At 41.2% G+C, this 23,123-nt stretch overlaps 1 protein-coding gene and 1 long non-coding RNA gene across 2 annotated transcripts; one reads left to right on the top strand and one right to left on the bottom strand.

Moving 5' to 3' along the window:
- Positions 1-788: 788 nt before the first annotated feature.
- Positions 789-8,863, bottom strand: LOC147121950 (doublesex and mab-3 related transcription factor 3, truncated-like). The gene is made up of 3 exons (XM_085982536.1): positions 8,449-8,863; positions 7,238-7,703; positions 789-3,833 (listed from the first exon to the last, which is right to left on the bottom strand). The coding sequence occupies exons 2-3, from the start codon at positions 7,632-7,634 to the stop codon at positions 2,956-2,958; spliced, it is 1,275 nt and encodes a 424-aa protein (XP_085838662.1). The 5' UTR covers positions 7,635-7,703; positions 8,449-8,863; the 3' UTR covers positions 789-2,955.
- On the top strand, positions 5,946-7,191 carry LOC147121951 (uncharacterized). The gene is made up of 2 exons (XR_015077651.1): positions 5,946-6,150; positions 6,913-7,191. It is a non-coding gene; the product is annotated as an uncharacterized LOC147121951 (long non-coding RNA).
- Positions 8,864-23,123: the final 14,260 nt, after the last annotated feature.

The following is a 23,123-nucleotide window of genomic DNA, read 5'->3' on the forward strand; positions in this document are numbered from 1 at the left end:
GTTACATATTAAACTAAGGTCTTCTCAGGTGGACATAGAAGATGCATAACACTATTCAAAGAGAGCAGGGGAGTTCTCCCCAAGTCCTAGCCAATATTTATTCCTCAATTAACATCCCTTACAAAAATAGATTTTCTGGCCATTTATCTCTGCTGCTTGTGAAACCTTGCTGTGTGCAAATGAATTGCTGCATTCGTACAAGAATGTATGAGTGCCTTGAAATGGTTGCCAGACTCTATTTCACTAGTGTAACATTCATTTATTCCCACACAAATTATCCCGTGGCCTTCCAAGCAAATTGCTTAGCATAGTGCCAAAATTAGGGAATGAGGTTACCCAAACTCATTTCATATAGGATCCATACAGGTCCTGCAGGCAGGAGAAGACTTTTATAGCACCTGTCTAGATTTGACATGAATTCAAGAGCCAGACATGAAAGACTCATGTCTAGCCTGCTGCACCATGCAGTTCCCCTGAAGTGTTTAAATTACTGGAATAGTAATACTACGAAAAAGATGCACACTTTTTTAAAATCAAAATAAAATGTTTTGCAAACTTGATTTCCCCTTTCCCCTATTCCCCTCTCACCTTTCATAGACCTGCTTTCTTGTATATTCAATATTTTTACTTTTATTTCACTTTATTTCTTGCTGATACTGTTTATTTTAAAACTATAATATACAAACCAACAACAGAAGAGAGCAGTATTTGGAAAGAAGTACTGTAGTACTATTCTGGTGAAAACATACTAGCAAATAAACGCAAAGAAAAGTTTGTCAGACACATGACACAGTGATATATATCATTTTAATAAGCATTTGTCTCATATTTAATTTTACCTGTTTCTTTTATATTTAATGCTAAACATACTCAGCCCAAGAAGATTTTCTTGTTTGTGCGGAGTTATCTGACTTGAACCTTATGCTGGAATGCTACCACTAAGCCAGAGTCAGAAAGTGAAGAATTCGAGCCCCATTCCAGACAGCCCCGGTGAATGGAGACTAGAGTATGGTCTCTAAATACTGGGTTGACATTCAGTGGGGTGCTCATATCCAGAGGGAGTGACCGCTGGCTCACTGGTAGTATCCCTATCTCAGAATCAGAAGGGTTGAGTTTGGGCCCCACTCTCAACAGCCCCAGCGAGGAGATCGGAGCGCCGGCTCTGAATACTGGATTGATGCCGGGGGTGCGGCATGGTACTTGCCTCCAATGGGCGCAGGCTGTGTTAAGGTAAGTGGGTACACCGAAGATAAAAACCGTGAGGAAGCCAACAGGAAAATACCTCACCTCCTCTTCCCAATACGCAGCTCAAGAATCTCATGTGTGAGACTGGAGTTAAGACCTGCCTAAGGGCAGAACACAATGGATGAGACCTGATCTCAACCAGGGTGATAGTATGGGAACTACAATTGGCCTGCAGGCTTCTGGGTTGGGAAGACAGTTTAAAAAAACAGCCAAGGTCCCCACCCTTGGTTGCTTTAAGCAACCGTGGCTGGACGTGCACGTGTGTGGATACTGGGTGTGCACAGAATCAGGCTCACTGCCAAGGCTGACATTGGATGAGGTACCTGAGGAACCATATCCCAACAAGGAGTCAAGACCTTCAGGGGAAAAGAAAATTGGTGCGGAAAGAAAAATATATATTTTTTCCAAAATGAAACGAACCTAAACTTACCTCTTCTCCTGTGCCTCCAACTTCTTTCAGTTCTCCGAGCTGGCACTCACATCTCTAAATTTGTTTCCCAACTGGCTAAAAATTATTTCTAAAAAGGTGATTTAGGAGACAAAACATTAAAGTGTGGGAACCCAGTGCAGTGACCAGATCGAGCTTTTGCATCTTTTCCTGGCTGCCCTTTATAACTGTGAAGTGCCTGGTGAGAGAATCTATTAGCACTCCAAGGGGGTGGGCTCACCAAGATAAGTTACTTCGTCAGTGGCAGCCCATGGATTAAAGGTTGAATGCGGAGCACAATATATATCATGACTAAAATGTACAGTGCACATTTTCATGATGTTAAGGTATACAAATTAAAAGGACCATTGCTCTTGCTAGAGTTTGTTGCCAAAAGACAATTAAAAAGGTTATATATATTTTTTAATAAACGGATAAGGAACTAACTAAAATTATTTTGGTGAAAAAAATCTTTGTCTGATGGAGGCAATGTGGAACATTCAGCAGCAGCATATAGTGAGGGTGGAGGAACAAAGCAAGATTTTCATATGGAGAACTGCATCAAATATGCAAAAGAGGGGTTTTATAATACTCCTGTGACGCGCCTTGGGACGCTTTACTACGTTGAAGGCACTATATAAATACAAGTTGTTGTTGGGTTGGAATGGAGTAACTTGGAAATAGACTGGAAACTAGGACATGAAAGTAAAATCTCTAGCAACTCAGTATGTCCTGTGCTATGACTATACAGTGGATCAATAATTCTCAATAATAGTTTGAATATCACTTTCAGCACCAAGCTTAGGTATCATTAAATGGTGATTATACAATAAATTGAGTTTAAATTCTTAGTGTTATGTTTCAAACCCAATAGCACGTTGAGAATGACACCCATCATAAATAAATAGAATTTGTGTTCCATATACCAAACTGTTGATTATAGTAAAAAAGGTGCAATTTATTTCCCTTTTATTTGATTTAGTTTGAAACAAATTTTAGTGAAATTGACTTAAGTTCAAGAAGCACTTCTGAACTAACATAATCTAGGTTTGTTTTTAATGAGATCAAATTCTAAATATAATGAACACTTCTCACATTGACTATTACAAGGGGAGATTATTACAGGTACTGACTTAGGTTGGAGATCGACCATACCTTGCCAATTTCAGGATTTATTTTGTCAGTATGTGTACTTTAGGGCTTTTTTTTTTTTTTTACTTGTCCCATCATGGTCTGAAAGTTTACTGGAGCAGGCCCAGAGAGTCTTCTTCAAGTCCATGTTGCTAGTTTTTACCTTCTTGCCTTTCTTCAAGAGCTTTCAAAGACTTTTCTGCCAGTTTTCCATCACAGACAGCTGATTTTTGGGAACTCTCTTTTGGGACAGGTAAAACCATTGTGGTGCTCCCCAATAGGGCACTAGTAGAATGAGCTAGGGAGGTAAACTGTTGGCTTAGGCTAGGGTGCTGGAAGGTCATTGTGCTCCACAGGGCAAACTCACTGGAAACAAAGGGGTGAGATCCAGACAAAGTCGGTCTGAAAAGGGTTGGTACTGGGTAGTGACTGGGTGGTGTAACCGTCTGAGTGACATTGGGCAAGCTTGCCACAACACTATGGCTATTGGGAGATACCTGGAATGGGTCAGATGGGGATCTAAAGGCAGAACTCAGAGACCAAGCAGTAGAGGATAAAGGATAGTGACCAGAATTGTAGTCAGCTATGTCCTTGGAGGTCTGTGGGTTATTGGAACTCTTCGAACCTCCAGATCTCCTTGTGGTACTGGACAGTAAGGTTTCAATTGCCAAAACCAAATCATTATTGCAACCTTTCAGCACCAGCTCCAACACAGACTGTTTCTGGTTGGGAAATACCCTGGCTAGAACCTCTATGGGAGGCCTTTTGGATTTTCCTGCAGGAGCCACGTCCTTCAGCACATCTTCGGACTTCAAGAACTTCCTGATGTCATTGAAATTATATCTGGTGGCACCTTTAATCTGTTCTTTGTTTTCCTTCTTCCGCTCTATGTCATTGGTCGGCTCCAGGAGGGGCGATGGTGCATCGTTATTTTGGGTATCTGTGGATGAAACGGGCTCCTCCACATCACTTTCCGTAATCTTCATTTGGTTTTTCTCATTAGGCTTTCCCTCAACGTCTTCATATTCATCTGGCAATAAATAGGTACAATATTTTAATTAGATCTTCATAGTGAATGGTTGTCTTATATTGCTGTATATGGTAACACACAGGAATATATTTCTCAGAATATTGTTTTTTGGAGACCACCTTTGTCAAACCCCTATCTTTCTCAGAGCGTTGTCCCAGTCTAACTTTAAACTTGGGTACTGGACTTTTTGAACCCTCACATTCACACCTGCTTATATCACCACGGTACATGAAATGGAGGAGGCAGATATATGGAGAGGTTGGCGAGTCCAGTGAACTACTGCTTCAAACAGTGCTCCGGTTCAAATAACGCAATGTGCTGCACGCATTCGTTTTGGGTAACCGAGCAAAGTTATTTTAAAATACTTACAGAACTACCTGTACTTTCCAATGTACATAAACTTTCCAAGATATCCTGAATACTATTCGGGTTTGTTCCTGAACACACACACTATACTTTCCAAGATATCAGCATTTTACAACACACAATGAGGTTATTCAGTCCATGGCACTTGTGCCAGCTCTGAAACGATTTGTATAAGTTTAGCATTACTTTGCTTTTGTACTATATTCCCCTGTATAAAAATAGGATTCCATATACATCTTCACAGCGTTATCAAGTTGCCCTTCCACTTTTAAATATTTGTGGTATTTGAGCCTCTAAGTCTCTCTGCACCTATATTCCTTTTAAAGTTTTACAATTTAGTGCATAACACCTCTCTATTCTCCCACCCTCAAATCTAACAACTCCAATTTTTCTGCATTCAATTACATCCGATTTCTATCTGCCTAATCTACCATTATGTATGTTCCTGTACACACATTATACTTTGTGACCGTAAGAATGTTTTTTAAAGATTGTCAAATTCCAGTACATTTTCATTTCCAACCATTTAAAGCTCACGCAAAATGTAAAACAACATCTAGAGACAAATATTTCCCAACCTGTTGTCAAGGAAGCAGGCCTGCCGCACCTCCGAGAACTACACAAGGTCTTTGCAATTCGAATGCAAGGTCCCATTTAAAATATAGATAATATCTTATATATATGAACTAAAGGGGATGGCGTTTAGTTAAGGAAAATCCACCCTCCCAATAAAAGACTTTTAAAAGTCTGTTGCAGGTGCAAGACAGGACACTAACAAAAATCTTACTTTGCGTTTAAACTGAAAAATATGACCTGGCTCCGAATCTCACCGTCAGACTGCCCGGGAAGCCTAGAATCTACCAAAAGAGCTTCCGATAATTGATCTGAAGTTTCGGGGTATAATAACTCGTTATTTACATGAAGGTGCCACGCCAATTTTTTTTCGATTGTTACTTAGAGATCCCAATTAGGATTAACTTTTACTTGTTTTGAAAGTTTAATGTTTTGTGAATTATAAAATGTGTGCAATTAACTACATTCAAATGTAAATCATATTAACGAGAACAATAAGTGAAAGTGTAAATAATTCGCCAATATCCTATAACAGGTGACAACTTGATGGATCTTACAAAGGATTCCTTTTTCCGTTAGTTGATGCCATTGCCGCATCATAACTTATTCTGAGGGCTTCATTTGTCTACTTTTTAGAGCTACTGCAACTCATTCTCAGTAAAAGTAGCAATGCTGAAGTTCTTAATTCAAAGTAAAAACTGCCAATCACCTCCCAAACATAGAACAGTAACGTTCTGAATATGGAGCTAAACATTTATATATAATTAAGCAGCCATCGTTAGGAAATCATGACAGAATGTCAATCGGGATCAATTTTTCTTATATATTTCAATTCTATAAATGGCACGTTGCATTAAAGTGTCACTGAAGTGGTCATGTACGGTTTTATTGGAATAATACAAGTCCATAAAAGTGCGGGGTTTTTTCTTTTTAAGAAATACCTAGAAATTATCCCAGCAGCAGTTCTCTCTTTGTTTCACTTGTAACCAGGCAATTTGATCCTTTAATCCCGGCGCTGTGCAGTGATTAATCACGTCCCTGGGGCTGAAACGGTAAACGCGGGTCATCCAAACAGATCAATCCCCCTTTTCACCCCTGCGCAATTATCATAACTAGAGCCTCATGCCTTTGAACAAGCCGGCTCTTTGATTTGTTATGTTGAGAATTAACGTGGAAAAACAAGCAGGAAGCCAATTTGCAGTAATAATAATCAGGCGCTTAAGTGTTCACAGAAAAGGGGATAACAAGTGCGCTTTGCGTTACCAGTGCTTATTCAGTTAAAATAGCATCCACATTGTTGCATTCGTTGAATATTGTGCTGCTCCTTCTCTCTGCTCATTAAACTGAAATAGAAGTTCCTACCGCTTGTTCGACACAGGTAATTCATGTTCACGTAGCCATGAAATCGTTTTCAACTATTTGTGAAAAGTATTACATCTGTGTTAACCTTCCTAGGGTGGACAAAGTTAGTCTCCTGTCACCTTAGACTTGGTAGAGGTGAGGAGACATAACGGGTGCTACTGACTCTGAATGGTACCCTATTCAATTATGCATTTGGCTGTAACAAAACATTTAGAAAACATGTTAAATAAACAAACATTTCAAATGCTTGGCATGCGCCGTTGCAGCGGTTTAGTTTAAATTAAGCTGAACAAAATCAGGAGTGATTTTCTTTTTCCCGGAGATTGCGCCCAGGCGAGACGGATTGCCTAAGCACCGTGAATATCGGCTGGGCGGAAGGTGTAAAAGAACCCGCCTGATTTTCCGATTCAATGCACCCGGGCGCAGATTTTGGAAAAAAAAATCTCCCTTATGTCCCTACAGGGAAGCAAAACTATTCCATTCTATAGTTTCCCCCCGGTTATTGGCATAGATGCAAGTCGTAGGATAACAAAATACAGCAACCTTCCCATTGTTAGAACAGATACAACAGACAGGACATACAATATAGTAAACGCCCCATTCTTGGAACAGATGCAACAAACTGGAGAACATAAATTGTCGTCCTTTGTTTTTTGATAAGTTTGCCCCCACATGACAGTAATTGCGTTTCAAGATATAACTCATTGAATGGGAGACTTTTTGGAACGTCCTGAGACGCGATACTACTCTGTAAAAATGCTTGTCTTTGTTTTATTAGTTGAGAGACTTTAACCAACAAACGCAGCAAGAAAATATCAACACGTGTTTAAACTCCGTGAAGGGCCCCGACTGTTGTGTACAATAATCTGGAGCGGCGCATCGTCTCACTCGAGGAATTAAAGCAGAACACTGGCGTGTGATATTGGTCCACTACACTGTTGTAATAGTTGAACATTACTCTATTGCGAAAGTGCAAAGACTCGGTTGTTAGAGGGTCTTTTATATAAACCCTTTGTCTTGTAATTGTAAGCTGTTCGAATACACAAAGCTATGAAAAGCCTTGAAGCATTTCTGACCTGTACTGAAATCCAGTATTTCCTTACCCGGTTGCAGAAGTAGTAGCGAGTCGGCAGGCGCCGTCTCCTCTGGGTTGTTTCGGCCTCTACCTGCGGAGTACAATCTATCCGGAGGGGCCGCGTCCTCGAGTCTCTCGGGGGCTGGATACATGGCTCTGTAATCCTCGGGAAGGACCAGATTGCAAGGATTCTCGTTGCTCTGCTGCCTCCTGAGGGCCACCTGCGCGGCCATGACCCGCTGTCTTTCGAGGATGAGGATGCACTTGTCGCAAGTGCAATCTTTGAAGCGGCAGTAGCGTTTGTGCCCTTTCAGCCAGGACAATACCCCGTGGTTCCGACACCGAGCGCACTTGGGAGTTCTCTGGGATGGTGCTCGGGAAGACGCGGTGGGTATGTACAAGTACGGAGGGCCATAGCTATTCATGGTAAGAATGCACTTTACAGTTGGGAGTTTTGTATTTTTGCACCACCAAGGCTGGATTTTCCGCAATACCTTTTTAGAAAAGGAAAATAGTATTCAAGCAAATAGTACAGCACTGGAGCAAGCGCGAGCCTGATTCCAGGAGTAAGAGTACGATTCAACATATCCCGGCTGAACCGCCTCGATGTTTATAAGCAGTTATTTCAAGTCACTCAAGTGAAACGATTTCTATGAAAGGATCGAAAATCATTTTTCCCCGCAAACCTCTCCCCTTCCATTCTTTCTGAGAAGAGTTGAAAGCAACTTCACAATAAAACAATTCTCAATGGGTTGGAGTGGTTGGAGGAGGAGATATAGGTGCAGGGAAAGGGCGGGGCTCACCCCATTCAAAAGGGATTAAAAGCAAACGAGAGCTGGAAGCGAGGTAATGGAGCTAATGGATCACTTCATACAGATCCCCTTTCACAATTAGACTTCTTCCCAGTTTGTGTAAAACGGAAATATCCCGCTTTTTAAAAGCAGATTGCGTTAAATTTTCAAAATACATTGTAATTTCCCTATTTTTACTTTAGGTTTCATAAAACTAAACTGGGAATAACGATGGGAGGAATGAACTCCCATTCTACACTAAAAGTTATATTGTGCACGGTAATTAATTGTCTTTATTGTAAATCTAGAAATATAGTTTAAAACTTTATCGGGAACAAGGGGCTAGTTATTTATTTCCTATTCAGATGAAGCTGAGAGGAACCAAGCATTGTTTAAATTTGTGCATGCATTGTAAACCTTTTTTTGGTTTTGTCCCACAATAATTCACCTTGCAGCAGTACTCTCTGGGCAGTCGATGCACTGGACAATCACCTCCTTCTGCAACATTTAGTTAATACTTAGGAAACAACGCTGATTCGAAGTGGCAGAATTTATGCCGCTTGATTTCACATTCATGGAAACCACACACCTGAAACCCGTGAGAAAGTGCTCCCCTGGGAACCAAGCCATCGTCTGTGATTTGAGTCAATCCAAACAAAATGACGTTTTATTCTATCCGGGGGCATATGGATGAGGTTTGAAAGCATTAATGATAAAAGTGTATTAAGCACTCCTACATAGGAAACCTCAAACCTCTCTCCCTGGCAACCTTTCTTGTCCTATTACTTTGGTCTTTGCTCCCTGGTTCCTACTAAGATCTGACGATGTCCTCTTGCACCTTTTACCTCCTCTCTCCATCCTCATTGTTGAAATCAGGTTCATTACACTGCCTCTTACTTTAACTCATTCTACCTCAGGATCTCAACTGTACAACTTCTCGCAACTATCAGTCGTTCTTTCCTCCTGTAATCTTCAGGGTTTTTAAAAACCAAGCTTGGTGCCACCTAGCCAATTATTCCTTTCAATCTTGCTTGGGTCTTTCACGTTGGTTTCTTAATTTCAATAAAAATATTCGTTTTAATAATTGGAGGCACAAAATTACTTCAGTTCGGATTGCTCCAGCTCCATGGTCCATACTGGAGGATTTCCAAGAATAAAATCGCTTATACTGCCGCCAACAATTGTCTCTGGCCGTCAGTCACAGCCTTTGCTACCGTCACAAGCTGTTACTTTTAAATGTGATACTGGGCTTTAGCAGAAGAAAACGTTATCAATTGCTTTAAAAAGTCCTAATGGGTCAGGCCGCAGGGACTAGAGTGCATAGTCGATACAGAAAATAATACGGTTTCTTTTGATTTGGATGTTTATTAGTTGAGTTCCTCTGAAAAGGGCGCACTTTTGTTAGATTTTTGTTGTCGATGACACTGGGGAAACCCAGTGTCTCCTTAAGGGTTTCAATTGAAAGAGGCGTCACGGATCAGAATTTCGACATGGAATTTTGGGTGAAGTTGTCAATAATAAAGGCGAGCATTTCACTTTACTAGCAAGATTATTTCAGTTTTCATATGGCTCCAAATATTTTGGCTTCAACTATAAAAGGTGCAAAAAGTGCATTAGATCGGGGTGGGTGCTCAGTAATCGTGACACAGGTGCGGGTCACTAGGCTCGGAGGTGACGTGTTTGGCCAGGTACCCAATAGCTGTAACAGCTGCTAAGGGTCGTCTTCTGGTTTAGAGTCCAATTTAGTTGCAGACTTTCAGAACAGAAAGCACGTTCAATATCCGTCACTTTACTCCCAACTGAATTAACACATACACTACATATGATTAAAACTAAAATATAAACAAAATGCTGGAAATACTCAGCAGGTGTGGCGAGAGAAACCGTTTCATCAGAACTGGAAAATGTTCGCGTTCTGACGAAGGGTCATCGACCTGAAAGGTTAACTGTTTCTCTCTCTACAGATGCTGCCTGACCTGCCGAGTGTTTCCAACATTTTCTGTTTGTATTTCAGATTTCCAGTATCGGCAGTATTTTGCCTTTTGTATACATGATTAAAGCTGTTGTCTAGTAAACCGGTTAAGCTGCTCTAATTGCAGGTTGAAGCGGAGATTGTAAATCAAGAATCTGGACTTTGACCTAATTTTCCCATGACAGCAGAGTGGTTAGTTCCACGGACAGTTGACCCGTGGTGTCTGTCAGCTCATTTGCAGTATTTTCCGACAGCTGTGTATAAATCCTCACTGCGAGCTTTATACCCATAACGAACACCGAAAACCCACCGGCAGCAGACACTAGGAGTCAACTAGATTGACAGCTGCCCTGAAGAGATCGGAGACCCGAGAGTGGACACAGCCCTCAGCGATCTGCTCCAAGCTGCGAAGGACAGGGTAGCCAACTAGCTGAGAAAAGTAACAGATTATTTTTTAAATAGCAGTCCAGGATCCTGCCCTCATCCATTTAAAATGACTGAAGAGACAGAGCAAATGCCATATTCTGAAGAACGCCTCTCGAATTCTGCAGTTCTCTTTAAAGCGGCCTGTTGTTTTACAAAGTTTTTTTTATCATAACGTTTATCCCTTTTCACTCACCCTGAAAAAAAATAATCCAGTTTTGTAGCGTTGGCATGCATTTTAAACTCGTAAGTTCCTTACTTGACACAATACTACTTATGTGAAGGAGTTAAGGAACCAACTTTAAAACGATCTGGCCGAACGTTTTACAGACCACAACCCCACTTAGTCTGGCCCAGGTTATCATTTCGTGGTTTGTATTAACCGGGTTAGATTTCTAAGAGTTTGATGATGGATAATCTGCACATGATGTATGCCACCAGGTACTTACCTCCTTGCATCAGTTGAACAAATCATTCATTTTTTTAAATTCAAAGTATTTATTGTTTTATCTCTACAGAGCACGAGTTTGACATACAAAGTAAAACTTTGCTCATATTTGGGATCAAGATTTGCCAGGTTCATGAGTTCAAAATTATCTAATTTTTATTTCAAATTGGAAAAATGCAATGTCGATATATATTCACTTTTTTAGTGTACAAAACTTATTTACAAGAGACATCTGTACATTCTGCTGCACCAAGTTTTTCTTTTGGTGATTTTCTTTATTAATCAAAAGGTGAGGGATGTTAGAACTGGAGAATGGAACTTTTTTATTCCTTAGACTGAGAATTCCGTATTATGGGTTGGCCACTTTAAAGTAAATATAAGAATCCCACAATACAATAATATTGCCACCTGTCTGTAGTTTTGTTACAGTAATAACAATCTACATTTTTAGAAATTCAATGATCACTTAATACCATTACTTCTGTCTCTCCTGCGGAATACAGTATTTTCTTCCCTATATTCTCTCTTATTCACCCCTCCCTGCCAATTTGCTACCCTCCTTTCAAAGGAAGTGACTTGTGTTCAGACCATCTAGTGCCTTGCCAAAGAGGTCATTCTTCATGTATAATGCCATGCAGTGGTTGTGAGCAATTATGAGGGTGTCATATCTAAGCACAATCTTGTCTTCACACTAAATAACAACAGAAAATGCTGGGAAAACTCAGCAGGCCAGGCAACATCCATGGAGAGAAAATAGAGTCAATGTTTCGAGTCAAACTCTTTTGCTATCGTACTTGTCTTCACACTCTCTTGTATTTTGCAGCAGGGGTTACTAGTTAGTAATCAGAAGTATGTACCTTCTCTGATTACCTCCTTTGTTGTCCATTAGCACCAAGGCCAACAGCAGTGACTCTAACTGAGATCAGTTAATTCTGCACAGACTGAGATTAAAACCTCTGACCTCTGGTCTGAGTGGCTCGATACCAGAGAATATAAGTGCAGGGAGGTTATGCTTGAATTGTATAAAACTAGTTAGGTCATAGCTAGAGTACTGCGAACAGTTCTGGTCACATTACAGGAAAGATGAGCAATAACCAGAAAATGCTGGAAAAACTCAGCAGGCCAGGCAACATCTGTGGAGAGAGAAATAGTCAACATTTCGGGTCGAAACCCTTCTACAGGAAAGATGCGATTGCACTAGAGAGGAGATTTATGAGGATGTTGCCAGGACTGGAGAATTTTCTGAGGAAAGATTGGATAGGCTGGGGTTGTTTTCTTTGGAACAGAGGATGCTGAGAGAAGATTTTAATTGAGATGTATAAAATTATGAGGGACCTAGATAGAGTGGACCTATTTCCCTTAGCGAGGTTAATAATCGGAGTATAGATATAAAGTAATTGGCAGAAGGATTAGAGGGGAGTTGAGGAAAAAATTTTCACCCAGAGTGGTGGGGGTCTGGACCTCACTGCCTGAAAAGGTGGTAGAGGCAGAAACCCTCACCACATTTAAAAAGTACTTGGATATGCACTTGGAAGAGTCATAACCTACAGGACTACGAACTATCACACCAGTCATTGCATTTACCCACAGAACCATTAAGAGAACTTTGTTATTTCAGATACACATTCTCTCATTTTCTCTTTGTTTAGCAATATTGGAAAGCAAGCACAGGTCTTCAATTGATAGCTACTGTAAAACAGCATGATTACAGAGAGGAAAAATTCCTAAAGTGTACACCACTTTAAATTCAGATTTTCATAACCTGACAACCAACTTTTAAAAATAAAACAAATATACCGTATTGAATCTGAAGATCTACTCCACCTAAAAATACACAAAATAAAGCACAGAACTGTGTACAGTTTTGGTCTCATTATCCGAGGAAGGACATACTTGCCTTGGAGACAGTGCAACAAAGGTTCCCTAGATTGATCCCTGCGAGGAGAGATTGAGTAGATTGGGCCTATACTCAGGAGTTTAGAAGAATGAGAGATGATCTAATTTAAACATATAAGATCCTGAGGGGGATTGACAGGGTAGATGCTGAGAGGTTGTTTCCCCTGGCTGGCGTCTAGAACTAGGGGGCATAGTCTTAGGATAAGGGGTCGGCCATTTATGACTTGATTAGGAGGAATTTCTTTACTCGGAGTGTTGTGAATCTTTGGAATTCTCTACCCCAAAGGGGCTGTGGAAGCTGAATCATTGAGTATATTCAAGGCTGAGGTAGATAGATTTTGGGACTCTAGGGGAAGCAAGGGATTTGGGGATAGGGTAGGAAAGTGGAGTTGAGGTCGATGATCAGCCATGATCTTATTGAATGGCAGAGCAGGCTTGAGGGGCTGTATGGCCTACTCCTAATTCTTGTTATGAAAGGTACACTACCTGATCTACTGTCTCTGTGCCAAACAAGTTGCCTCTTCAAATTCAAAACTGTTCCTCCTCCACATATATGTAAAAGAAAGGACTTGGCTTTATATAGTGCCTTTCATGACTTCTGGACGTCCCAAAGTGCTTCACACTCTCGACCTTCTGACTGAGGTGAGAGGACTTACTGAGTTAAGGCTGGCTCCTAAGTGTGCTGCTTATGCTGGCTGGCAGTCAATATACAGGCAGCTACAAAGGAGAGGAGCTGGGTGCTCTTGTAGCCTTTCAAAATTCATAATGGAATTTAACTGAGTAGCTGAAGATCCAGGCTTTAGCAATCCGAACAAAGCAATGCCAATTTGCCTTGTGCTACATCTGAATGATTGACGGGCAGACTGTAGCACGAGAAGTCAACCTACATGAAATTCAGAAAAAGCATCTGACACAATCCGAGCAGTGGGACATCCCAAGGCACTTGAGCACTGTGTTCCATGAAGGCTAGGGTTTGTTAGGGTGATACAACCAACATCATTGTCTTTGTGCTGGGGGGTGGGGGAATCAACCAGGTGTCCCATAGGTGATCACTTTCCAGAGATTAGGGATAATGGGTATGTACCAAGAATGGGCAAAACTGTGGCAGTTGGAGTTCAGTGTGGGAAAAGTGTGAGGTCATTTTGGACCTACGGAAGATAGATCGGAGTATTTTCTAAATGGCAAGAAGCTAGGAACTGTGGAGGAGCAGAGAGATTTAGGGGTCCAAGCAATGTTCCCTATAAGATGTGTGACCGTGCGGCTGTCTGCCGGTCCCTCGCAGCCTGGGACTGGCATTTTGCAAAGTTCAAGTTCGTGCATATGCAAAATTATGTATGGGCCTTAAAGGGGCTGCACTCACCCAAAAAAATTATGGGGCACATTGGGTCCAAGTACAATTACTAAAGGCTAGTGGACAGATACAAAAAATAATTTAAAGGACTAATTGAATATTTATCCCAAGGAGGCTGGAATACAAAAGGGTGGAAGTTATGTTACGGCTGTACAGAGCTCTGGTTAGACCTTGTCTGGAGTGCTGCATTTGGTTCTGTGCACCGCACCTCAGGAAGTATTTATTGGCCTCGGCGGCGGTTCACCAGAATGATACTGGGGTTAAAAGGGTTCAAGTATGAGGACAGGTTGCATAGACTAGGCTTGTGTTCCCTTGAATATAGAAGATTAAGGGGTGATCTAATTAAGATGATTAAAGGATTTGATAGGGTACTTAGAGCGATTTCCTCCAGTGGGAGAGTTCAGAACAAGGAGCCACAACCTTAAAATTAGAGCTCGGCCATTCAGGGGTGATGTTAGAAATCACTTCTTTACACGAAGAGTAGTGTAAATCTGGAAATCTGTCCCCCCAAAAAGCTGAAGCTAGGTCAATTTAAAATCTGAGATTGATAGATTTTTGTTCGGCAAGGGTATTAAGGGTTACAGAACCAAGGCAGGCAGATGAGCGTTGAGATGCAGATCACTCATGATCTAATTGAATGGTGGAACAGGCTCAAGGGGCTGAACAGCCATCACCTGTTTATATGATTCCTGCTGAAATGTGAGCATGTGAACTTTGAGTAAGAACAGGATGGGGCTTAGCTGCTATGCCTCCATGGTTGAATAGACTACCATTATTATCTAGGCTCACACTTGGGCAAATTTACAGAGGACACTTGGCACCTATAGAACCATCCAACATCCGCCAAGAGGAAAGAATAACATTTTAAAGTATTAGATTTGTAGAATATGTTGCCAAAGAGAAACCCATTGAATGTGACAGTATAAAGGGACAATTTGAAGTGTTTTTTTGGGAGAAAGAACTAGGAACTGAAGGATAGGAAGAAAAGGTGGGGTTGAGATCTATCAGAAAGCACTAGGCTTGATGGGGCTAATGACTTTTTTTTCTGTTCCTATAAAAAAATTGTATGTTGTATGCTAAAACCATGGTAATTAATATGGAACTATTCATTTTTCAACACTAATTGAATTTTAAATTTTGCAGTATGATGGCATATCTCGGGCAGTGTTGAGGGTAGAAATTCAGGATCATTGTGGAATCTAGTTCTTTGAAGTAGTGTGACTATACCATACCTCACTACATATTTTGTAGTGAGATATGGTATATGTAAGGCTGGGGCCCAGTTTATACATGGCCTCAAGGGAGGGATGTAAAGTACTGTGTAAATTGCATAGCAGCTGCTGCTGCAAATGCATGAGCAAGAGTTGTACAAGGCTACCAATAGTGACAGAATGCACTGCTGAATTCCTACTTCTATCTGCTAACATAATCCTGATCTCTGCTCTACTTCAATCCCCTCTCCCATTCTCACTCTGACTTTTCTATCTTTTTCCTCCTATATTGTTCCAATGAAGCCCAATGCTAAATTCATGAACAGTATCTTGACTTTTCCTTAGACTCTTCAGCCCTCTAGTTTGAGCATTGACTTTACCAACATCAGACCCTGGCAGTCTCCCTGACATTCCTGCTTGAACTTCCCATTCCACTGCATTCCCTTTCATTTTGGAGCTCCTTTACTCCCATTTAAGTCTTTCTAGTGCCTTTTACAGTCTGACTGAGATGACCTTTGTACATTACCCAGCTTGGTACACCTCCATCCAGCATCTTAAAATCTGTTTACCAGCTATTAAACATAGTGGCTCTCTGTGTGAAAGTAATTGCCATATCTGTAGTTTTGACCTGCTCTTTGCCCCCCCCCCCCCCCTTATTTTGGTCAATTCTATAAAGGGCTCCCCTGTCTAACAAAACCCAAAGCATTACCCTATCCCTTCCCTTTCCCATGCTGATGGACCTGTTGTGTGTCTCTAGCATTTTCTATTATTGACCACTGTACTGGCTGTCACTTACTGCACCTTGGGAGTTTCACTGTTCATAACGAACAGTCCAAATCTATAGAGAACTTCCACAAAATTGCTATAGATCAGTGAAGATTTGAAACTGAATGATTTTTTTCTTCCAAGAACAAAAAATTCAGGAATATTAAAACTTTTTTGCCTTTTTTAAATCAAGTGTTCAGTGCTCACTCCCCAAAGGACAATGCTATTATTAAAGTTCAAATATTGGCAGGAATAACATTCGGTTTTCTTCCTTTCAGTGATAAGTGGCTGGTATTACGGTAGAGAAATAATAAAGGAGCTCGCGATACAGGGACCAGTGCTAATGTTGGACGGAAACATTTTTCACAAGATAAAATAATGCAATTTTCTTGGCTACTCCCAGAGCTTGTGTCAGACACTGGTCAAGCGTTTCAAAACACTTACTGTTTATTGACATATTAATTACTGATTATGGCACAATATGCCACAAATCACAACCACTAGATTCGTTCCAAGCAAACTGCAGAGTGAACCAGAAAGAAATAAAATCAATCCTGTGGAAAATTCAATTCAGTCTGTACTTGACGAACTGTGTGTTGGTGTAGAGAAACTGGTTGTAAATTTCTTTGATATATCCATTTAGATCATCCAGGATTCTTTGTATAAAACAATACATCATAACTGTAATACTACAAGGCTACATAAGTTCGGTAAAACTCAGCCAAGTGTGAAATTGCTAGGTTTGGCTTCACCATGAGTGATGACCAAATTATTGATTAGGGGCCGCAATCATTTTGTTCTTTTGACAAAAGCAATCGGATGGTGCCAGCAGCTTCCTTGTTGTATGAAGGGTTACTTTTGAGTAATGTCAAGTAACAGGATTCCACACAACACAAAGTTATCAGTGAAGATTTTTAAAGCAGAACTTTGGGATGGGGTGAGGGGGGGGGGGGAAACCCTGGTCAGGCTTTAACTGTACATCTACAAAACTCCAGAGCTACAAAATATTCAACAGATTGCATGTCTTGTCATGTGAAACAGTGATATTTTTTAGTAAACTTGTCTAAAAACCGCTTGCGGGGGAGGGGGAACAGTAGCTGCAAGGCATTCATTGTAGGGGCAGAAAATGCCTCGTTAATATTTTTAACATGCGTAGATAACGGGGAAACTGAAGTCAAACCAGAAGGGAGATTTGTTCCCCAGTTTACTTGTATGCTGAGAATCAATTGCTCTCCTGGGAAGAACTCTGACTTCCAAGACAGATCAGCCCTGAGTCCTGGCTGTCAACGGCCGACTCTGGAATTAAAAACACAGCAGAATGAAAGTATGTGGCAAGCATTCTCATCTTATTTCCACACCATTTCACAAATTCTAGCCACATTTGCACATCAAATGTTTCAGCCAACGCTATGCTATGTGTTTGTTTAGTTTTTGTGTTGGCTCCTTTTGTAATGCTAATTCTGGAAGGATATCCCGTCTCTGTTCTATGGAGTACACACTTCAATGGGTACCCTGTTCAGGAGAGTCCTCGTTTACACAGCACATTTGTTTAGCCACTGGATTAATTCTCCATACTCCCTACAATATTTGCCTAATAGGAATTAGCGGATCAAGGACACGGTTTGCTTTTTCCCAGAGGTATTCCCATCAGCAGGTTTCACTGTGTGCAGCCGGCTAACTAATATCCAAGGTGGGAATAATCTTCCACATCCCTCCTGTGGGAATACTCTACCACATCCCCGTTGTGAGATTCTGGTATGTGCTGAGCACCTCAGAGTAAATATTTCAGTGTGTATATCCTTAATGTGTTGGTGGTTGTTTGGTAAGTGGAAATTAATGCAGAATGTACAATTTTATTTTGAAATTATCTTTTTTACATTGCATTAATTTCAGTGAGCAATAGTGCTGAGCCCATACAGCCTGAAAAATGATGGTGACACCTGCTGTATGCATGGTCCATCAAATGCTAGATACTTGGGAGTTTGAGGAACTGTTGAGCAACACCATGAGACAATGTATGAGATGTGAGGCCATGGTCTTTCAGGATTCATTACTACTCTATGTAGCATGAGTATTGCTGATGTGCCACTTTCCTCCTGATCCTCACCGAGGAAGTATGTGAAGAGGCTGCACCTCAACAAGGGTGCAATCTCCGCCTTGTGTTAGTTCCTAAAACCAGACAGCTCTCCTAATAACAGAACATAAAGTAGCCACGATACTCAACCTCCAGACCACTGGGTGCTACCTGGAGACATCACTTGAATCAGTATACAGTTCATCACTTAGGGTCTGTACATTGTCAATGGTAGGTTCATAGGAGACTCCCTAGGAAAACCGACCTATTCTTCACCTCTTGGCATCAGCACCGTAGACTATATGATTACAGATCTGGACCCATCTTCTTTCAGAACATTCACAGTCAAACCACTAACACCACTGTCAGATCACAGCCAAATTACTGCGTATCTTAAAAGGGCAGAAACAACCAACACAGAAATACAGCCCAGTAAGCTGTACAACATTAAAAAATCCTACAGATGGGCCCGAAACAGTATGGGAAAAATACCAGAAAGCAATTAGCAGCCAATCAACTCAAAATAACAGAATGCTGGAAAAACTCAGCAGGTCAGGCAACATCCGTGGAGAGAAATTTGAGTTGACGTTTCGGGTTGAAACCCTTCAGAACTAGAAAGAAAATAAAAAGATCGAAGGCAAAGCTGCGATCGAACAAAAGGAGACAACAAAAGGTATTAGAAGCCAGATGAGACGGTAATGGGCCCATGGAGACAAAAGGCAGCTGAGATTAGGTGTGAAGTGTCCTGGCAGGATAAGGACAGCTGTCGGGTGAGAGAAAGGAAAGGAGGGGGGTGGGGGAAGGAGGACCCAAAACAAAGGGGTGGAAAAAATTTAAAGGAAAAAAGTAATAGAGGCCGAGGTTATGATCTGAAATTATTGAACTCGATATTGAGTCCGGAAGGCTGCAAAGTGCCTAATCGGAAGATGATTTGCTGTTCCTCGAGTTTACGTTGAGCTTCCGTGGAACAATACAAGAGGCCAAGGACGGTGAGGTCCGAGTGGGAATGGAGCGGTGAATTAAAATGACAGACGACCGGAAGCTCAGGGTCACCCTTACGGACTGAACGGAGGTGTTCCGCAAAGCGGTCACCCAATCTGCGTTTGGTCTTCCCAATGTAGAGGAGACCGCATCGTGAGGCAGTGAATACAGTATACTAGATTGCAAGAAGTACAAGTGAATCGCTGTTTCACCTGGCCTCTTGGACAACTTCCTGGAAAACACATACACTCACAATAAAGAAGGCGTAAACCAGGCAGTGAATAACCTAAATAATATTTTTGATAATTTGGCAACAATGTCGAACTTGATATCTCGGGAGTAAACACAAAACCAGGAAAAATGGTTTGATTCAGACTGTCATAACATGAGGAAAAAACTCATCAAACCAAGAACACAGACAACGAGGAGCTACGCCTTATTGTCAGGCACTAACACAATATAAAAACACTCAGCCAAGAAAGAACAGTATATTAAGAATAAACTCTGCTCCATTGAGGAATCTATCGATTCTAATTGTTTCTGGGACAACTAGAATACATTACACAAAAAGCAACGCGAAGAATTGCCCAGTCAAAATAGAGACATATGGGGAAACCATTTTGAAAAATTATACCAGAAAAACACACGAAGCCCAGAGCAAGATCTAATATGCAAAGAACTGGAAAAGCTCAAACTGGCCATAAGACCAACAAAACCCATTAGACCACCCAATAACTGAAAAAGAGCTACTTGAAAAATTGAAGGACCTGCGACCAAGAAAAGCTTGCGGTGCAGATGGCATCCTAAACGAGATGATTAAACACACTGACGATAAAATGAAATTGGCTGTTCTAAAACTCTTCAACTTGGCTCTGAGTGTTGGTTACTTCCCTGATATCTGGAACAAAGGACTCATAACGCCCATATACAAAAGTGGAGACAAAGTTGACCCAAATAACTATCGAGGCATCTGTGTGAACAGTAACCTGGGGAAGATATTCTGTAGTATCATAAACCAAAGACTTATAAATTTCCTTGAGGAGCACGATGTCTTGAGTAAAAGCCAAATAGGATTCTTGCCAAATTATAGAACATCGGACCATATTTTCACCCTACACACCCTAATTGACAAACATTTTCACCAAAACAAAAGCAAAATTTTTGCCTGCTTTTATCGATTTCCAGAAGGCTTTCGATTCTATTTGGCACGACAGTCTATTGAAACTTATTGAAAGTGGGGTAGGGGGGAAAAACATATGTAATTAAATCAATGTATACAAACAAATGTACAGTTAAAATTGGAGGCAAACAAACAAAATATTTCTCACTGGCGTGGAGTGGCGCAGGCTTCACCTATCTCACCAACACTCTTTAATATTTACATAAATGAATTGGCAAAACTACTTGAACAATCTACAGCACCTGGCCTCGCCCTATATGACTCCAAAGTTAAATTCCTCCTCTATGCAGATGACCTGGTTCTGCTCTCCCCAACTGAGGAGGGACTACAGTGGAACCTGGATCTGCTAGAGTCATTCTGTCAGACCTGGGCCCTGACAAACCCCAAAAAAACAAAAGTTCTGGTGTTCCAGCAAAGATCCAGACATCAGGGACCCAGAGTAAACTTCACACTAGGAGCAACTAAAATAGAACAAACTACAAATTACACATACCTAGGCCTAAAAATCAGTTCTACGGGAACTTTCATTTGGCTATGAATGAACTGAAAGGGAAAGCAAGAAGGGCTTTATGCCATTAAGAAGTCAACCCAAATAGAAATTCCAATTGTCATTTGGCTCAATTTTTAAATCAGTAATTGAACCAATTGCACTCCTATGGCAGTGAGGTGTGGGGTCCGCTAACACAAGAATTCGCAAAATGGGACAAACACCCAATTGAAATCCTGCATGCAGAATTCTGTAAAAGTATCCTCCGGACTCAGAGGAAAACCACAAACAATGCAAGCAGGGCAGAACTAGGCCAATATCCACTACTAATTAATATCCAAAAATGAGCCATCAAATTTTGGAAACGCCTAAAAATGAGCAACCCCCACTGCTATCATTATGATGCCTTGAAATGCCAAGAGATGATCATTAGAGAAGAGTCCCCTCAGTCAACTAGTCCTGGGACTCAGTGAAGTAACTACCAATAATAATAATAACCAGCCCCAGGACAGTGACACCCTAGCAGAGAATTCAACCCAACACAATTATCACTAAACAAAAGGAAAAATACTTGACCTATTGGACAGAAACGACAAAAACCCAAAACAAACTCGATTGCTATTTGGCCCTAAACAGACAATACACCATGGCTGAATACCTGAACATAGTAAAGGATAGCAAACTGAGTAAAACCTTGACAATGTAGACTTAGTGAACATAGCCTGGCCATCGAAAAAGGCAGACACAGGCAGACCCGGCTGCCAAGAGAGGACGGGATATGCTCTCACTGCAGTCGGAGTGGTGGAGACAGTTTCCGCAAGTTGTGAGGAAGTGCATCTCGATCAGGACATGAGGGAGAATTTCTACCCAAAATTCACAAAAATATGCCCTGAATTCAAAAATTTGAATGACCTCCAAAAACTCCCATATCTATTGGGGGAACAGAGAAAATGTGTAACTATAGCAGCAAACTATGTTACAGCTTGCCACAAGCAGAGGGACAACCAGTGACACATTAAATCTAAGAAAAGATTATATTCTGTCTGTCATTGTCTGTCTGTCTATTGAATAAACTCAAAAGTTATAGAGTGTACTTACACGTGTGTTACATCAAAAGAAAGCTTACGATTCCAGAACCGTCATAAGCGTATTTTACTTTCCGGTTGGACGAAAATTGTTTGCGCGTTATGCAAAAAAACCTTCAAAATTAAACTCATTATCTGCTAATAGCATTGATTGACTGACGTCAAGGTCGACCAATCCTGTGCCATCACGATTGACAAATCCTACAGTTCAGTCGCCTGATGGTTGGCCAATCGCTGCGTCTGTGGGCGGGACTAATGCTTTTCAACTCTGGCATCGGGCAGCCATTGCTTCACTACTTCCAGCTCAAAATCTGCTAATCCAGCTTCGAAAAAGTTAGTATCTCTTATATTTTGGTAAATGTTATTTTTAAAAGTACTTTCACTTTCATCTTTGAAGCTATTAAAAGGTAGAAATGTTGCCCGGCAGCAGATTCACACAAGGACAGACAGACAGGCCCCAAAGCCTGGGACTCGATTGAAACCGCCCTGGCAAAGCCAGGCTCCCCCAGCTAGTCTATGTATACATGGGTATACTTGTCTATACACTATGTCTAGATCGGTGTTTATGTGGTCAATCATACATGTATTTCTGTGCTTTGGCAACATAAGATGTATCTTGTCATGCCAATAAAGCAAATTGAATTGAATTGACAGACCGCCTCTTCCATGTCTCAACATGCACCAATTGGAGAGGCCAACCCAATTTTACCAGCTGTGTGGCATTTCCCGAATACAAGGCGCCACTGATTCTGCTCATCCACCCGCAGATGGTATCATCCCCCTTTATCAACAGGAAGGGTTACTGCTCCCCCATGTTCAGATGGTACGTGACCACTGGCCAAGAAGCAAGTTAATGCTTGCTTTCCAGGGAATGCACATGTTTTGAGAAGCCGTGCATTCCAGAACTGTTTGAGGGAGAAGACAGAATGCAAGACTGGGTCCTGGGAGACATCGGTTAACCGTTCCTGTCGCCTCTGCAGAATCCTCGGATCCTGCAAGAAAGGGCCTATGACAACACGCACTTGTAAAGCATAAATGTAATAGAAGGAATCGTTGGCTACTGAGAATTTCCAATGTTTGTTTGGATTGCTCTGCCTGCATTATGATCCAGTCGGAGTTGGCAAAATAATTGTAGTATTTAGCGTGCTGCACAATATTGCTTTGAAAGAGCTACACATTCTTGCAAAAGAAGTGCTAATAAGGCAGATTGCAGGAAGAGAATGAGAGGGAATATGAATGTCCCTGAAGCA

This window comes from Somniosus microcephalus, chromosome 3 (genome assembly GCF_052327205.1).
Source record: "Somniosus microcephalus isolate GS21.2 chromosome 3, FLI_Smic_1.0, whole genome shotgun sequence".
NCBI classification, from domain to species: Eukaryota; Metazoa; Chordata; class Chondrichthyes; order Squaliformes; family Somniosidae; genus Somniosus; species Somniosus microcephalus.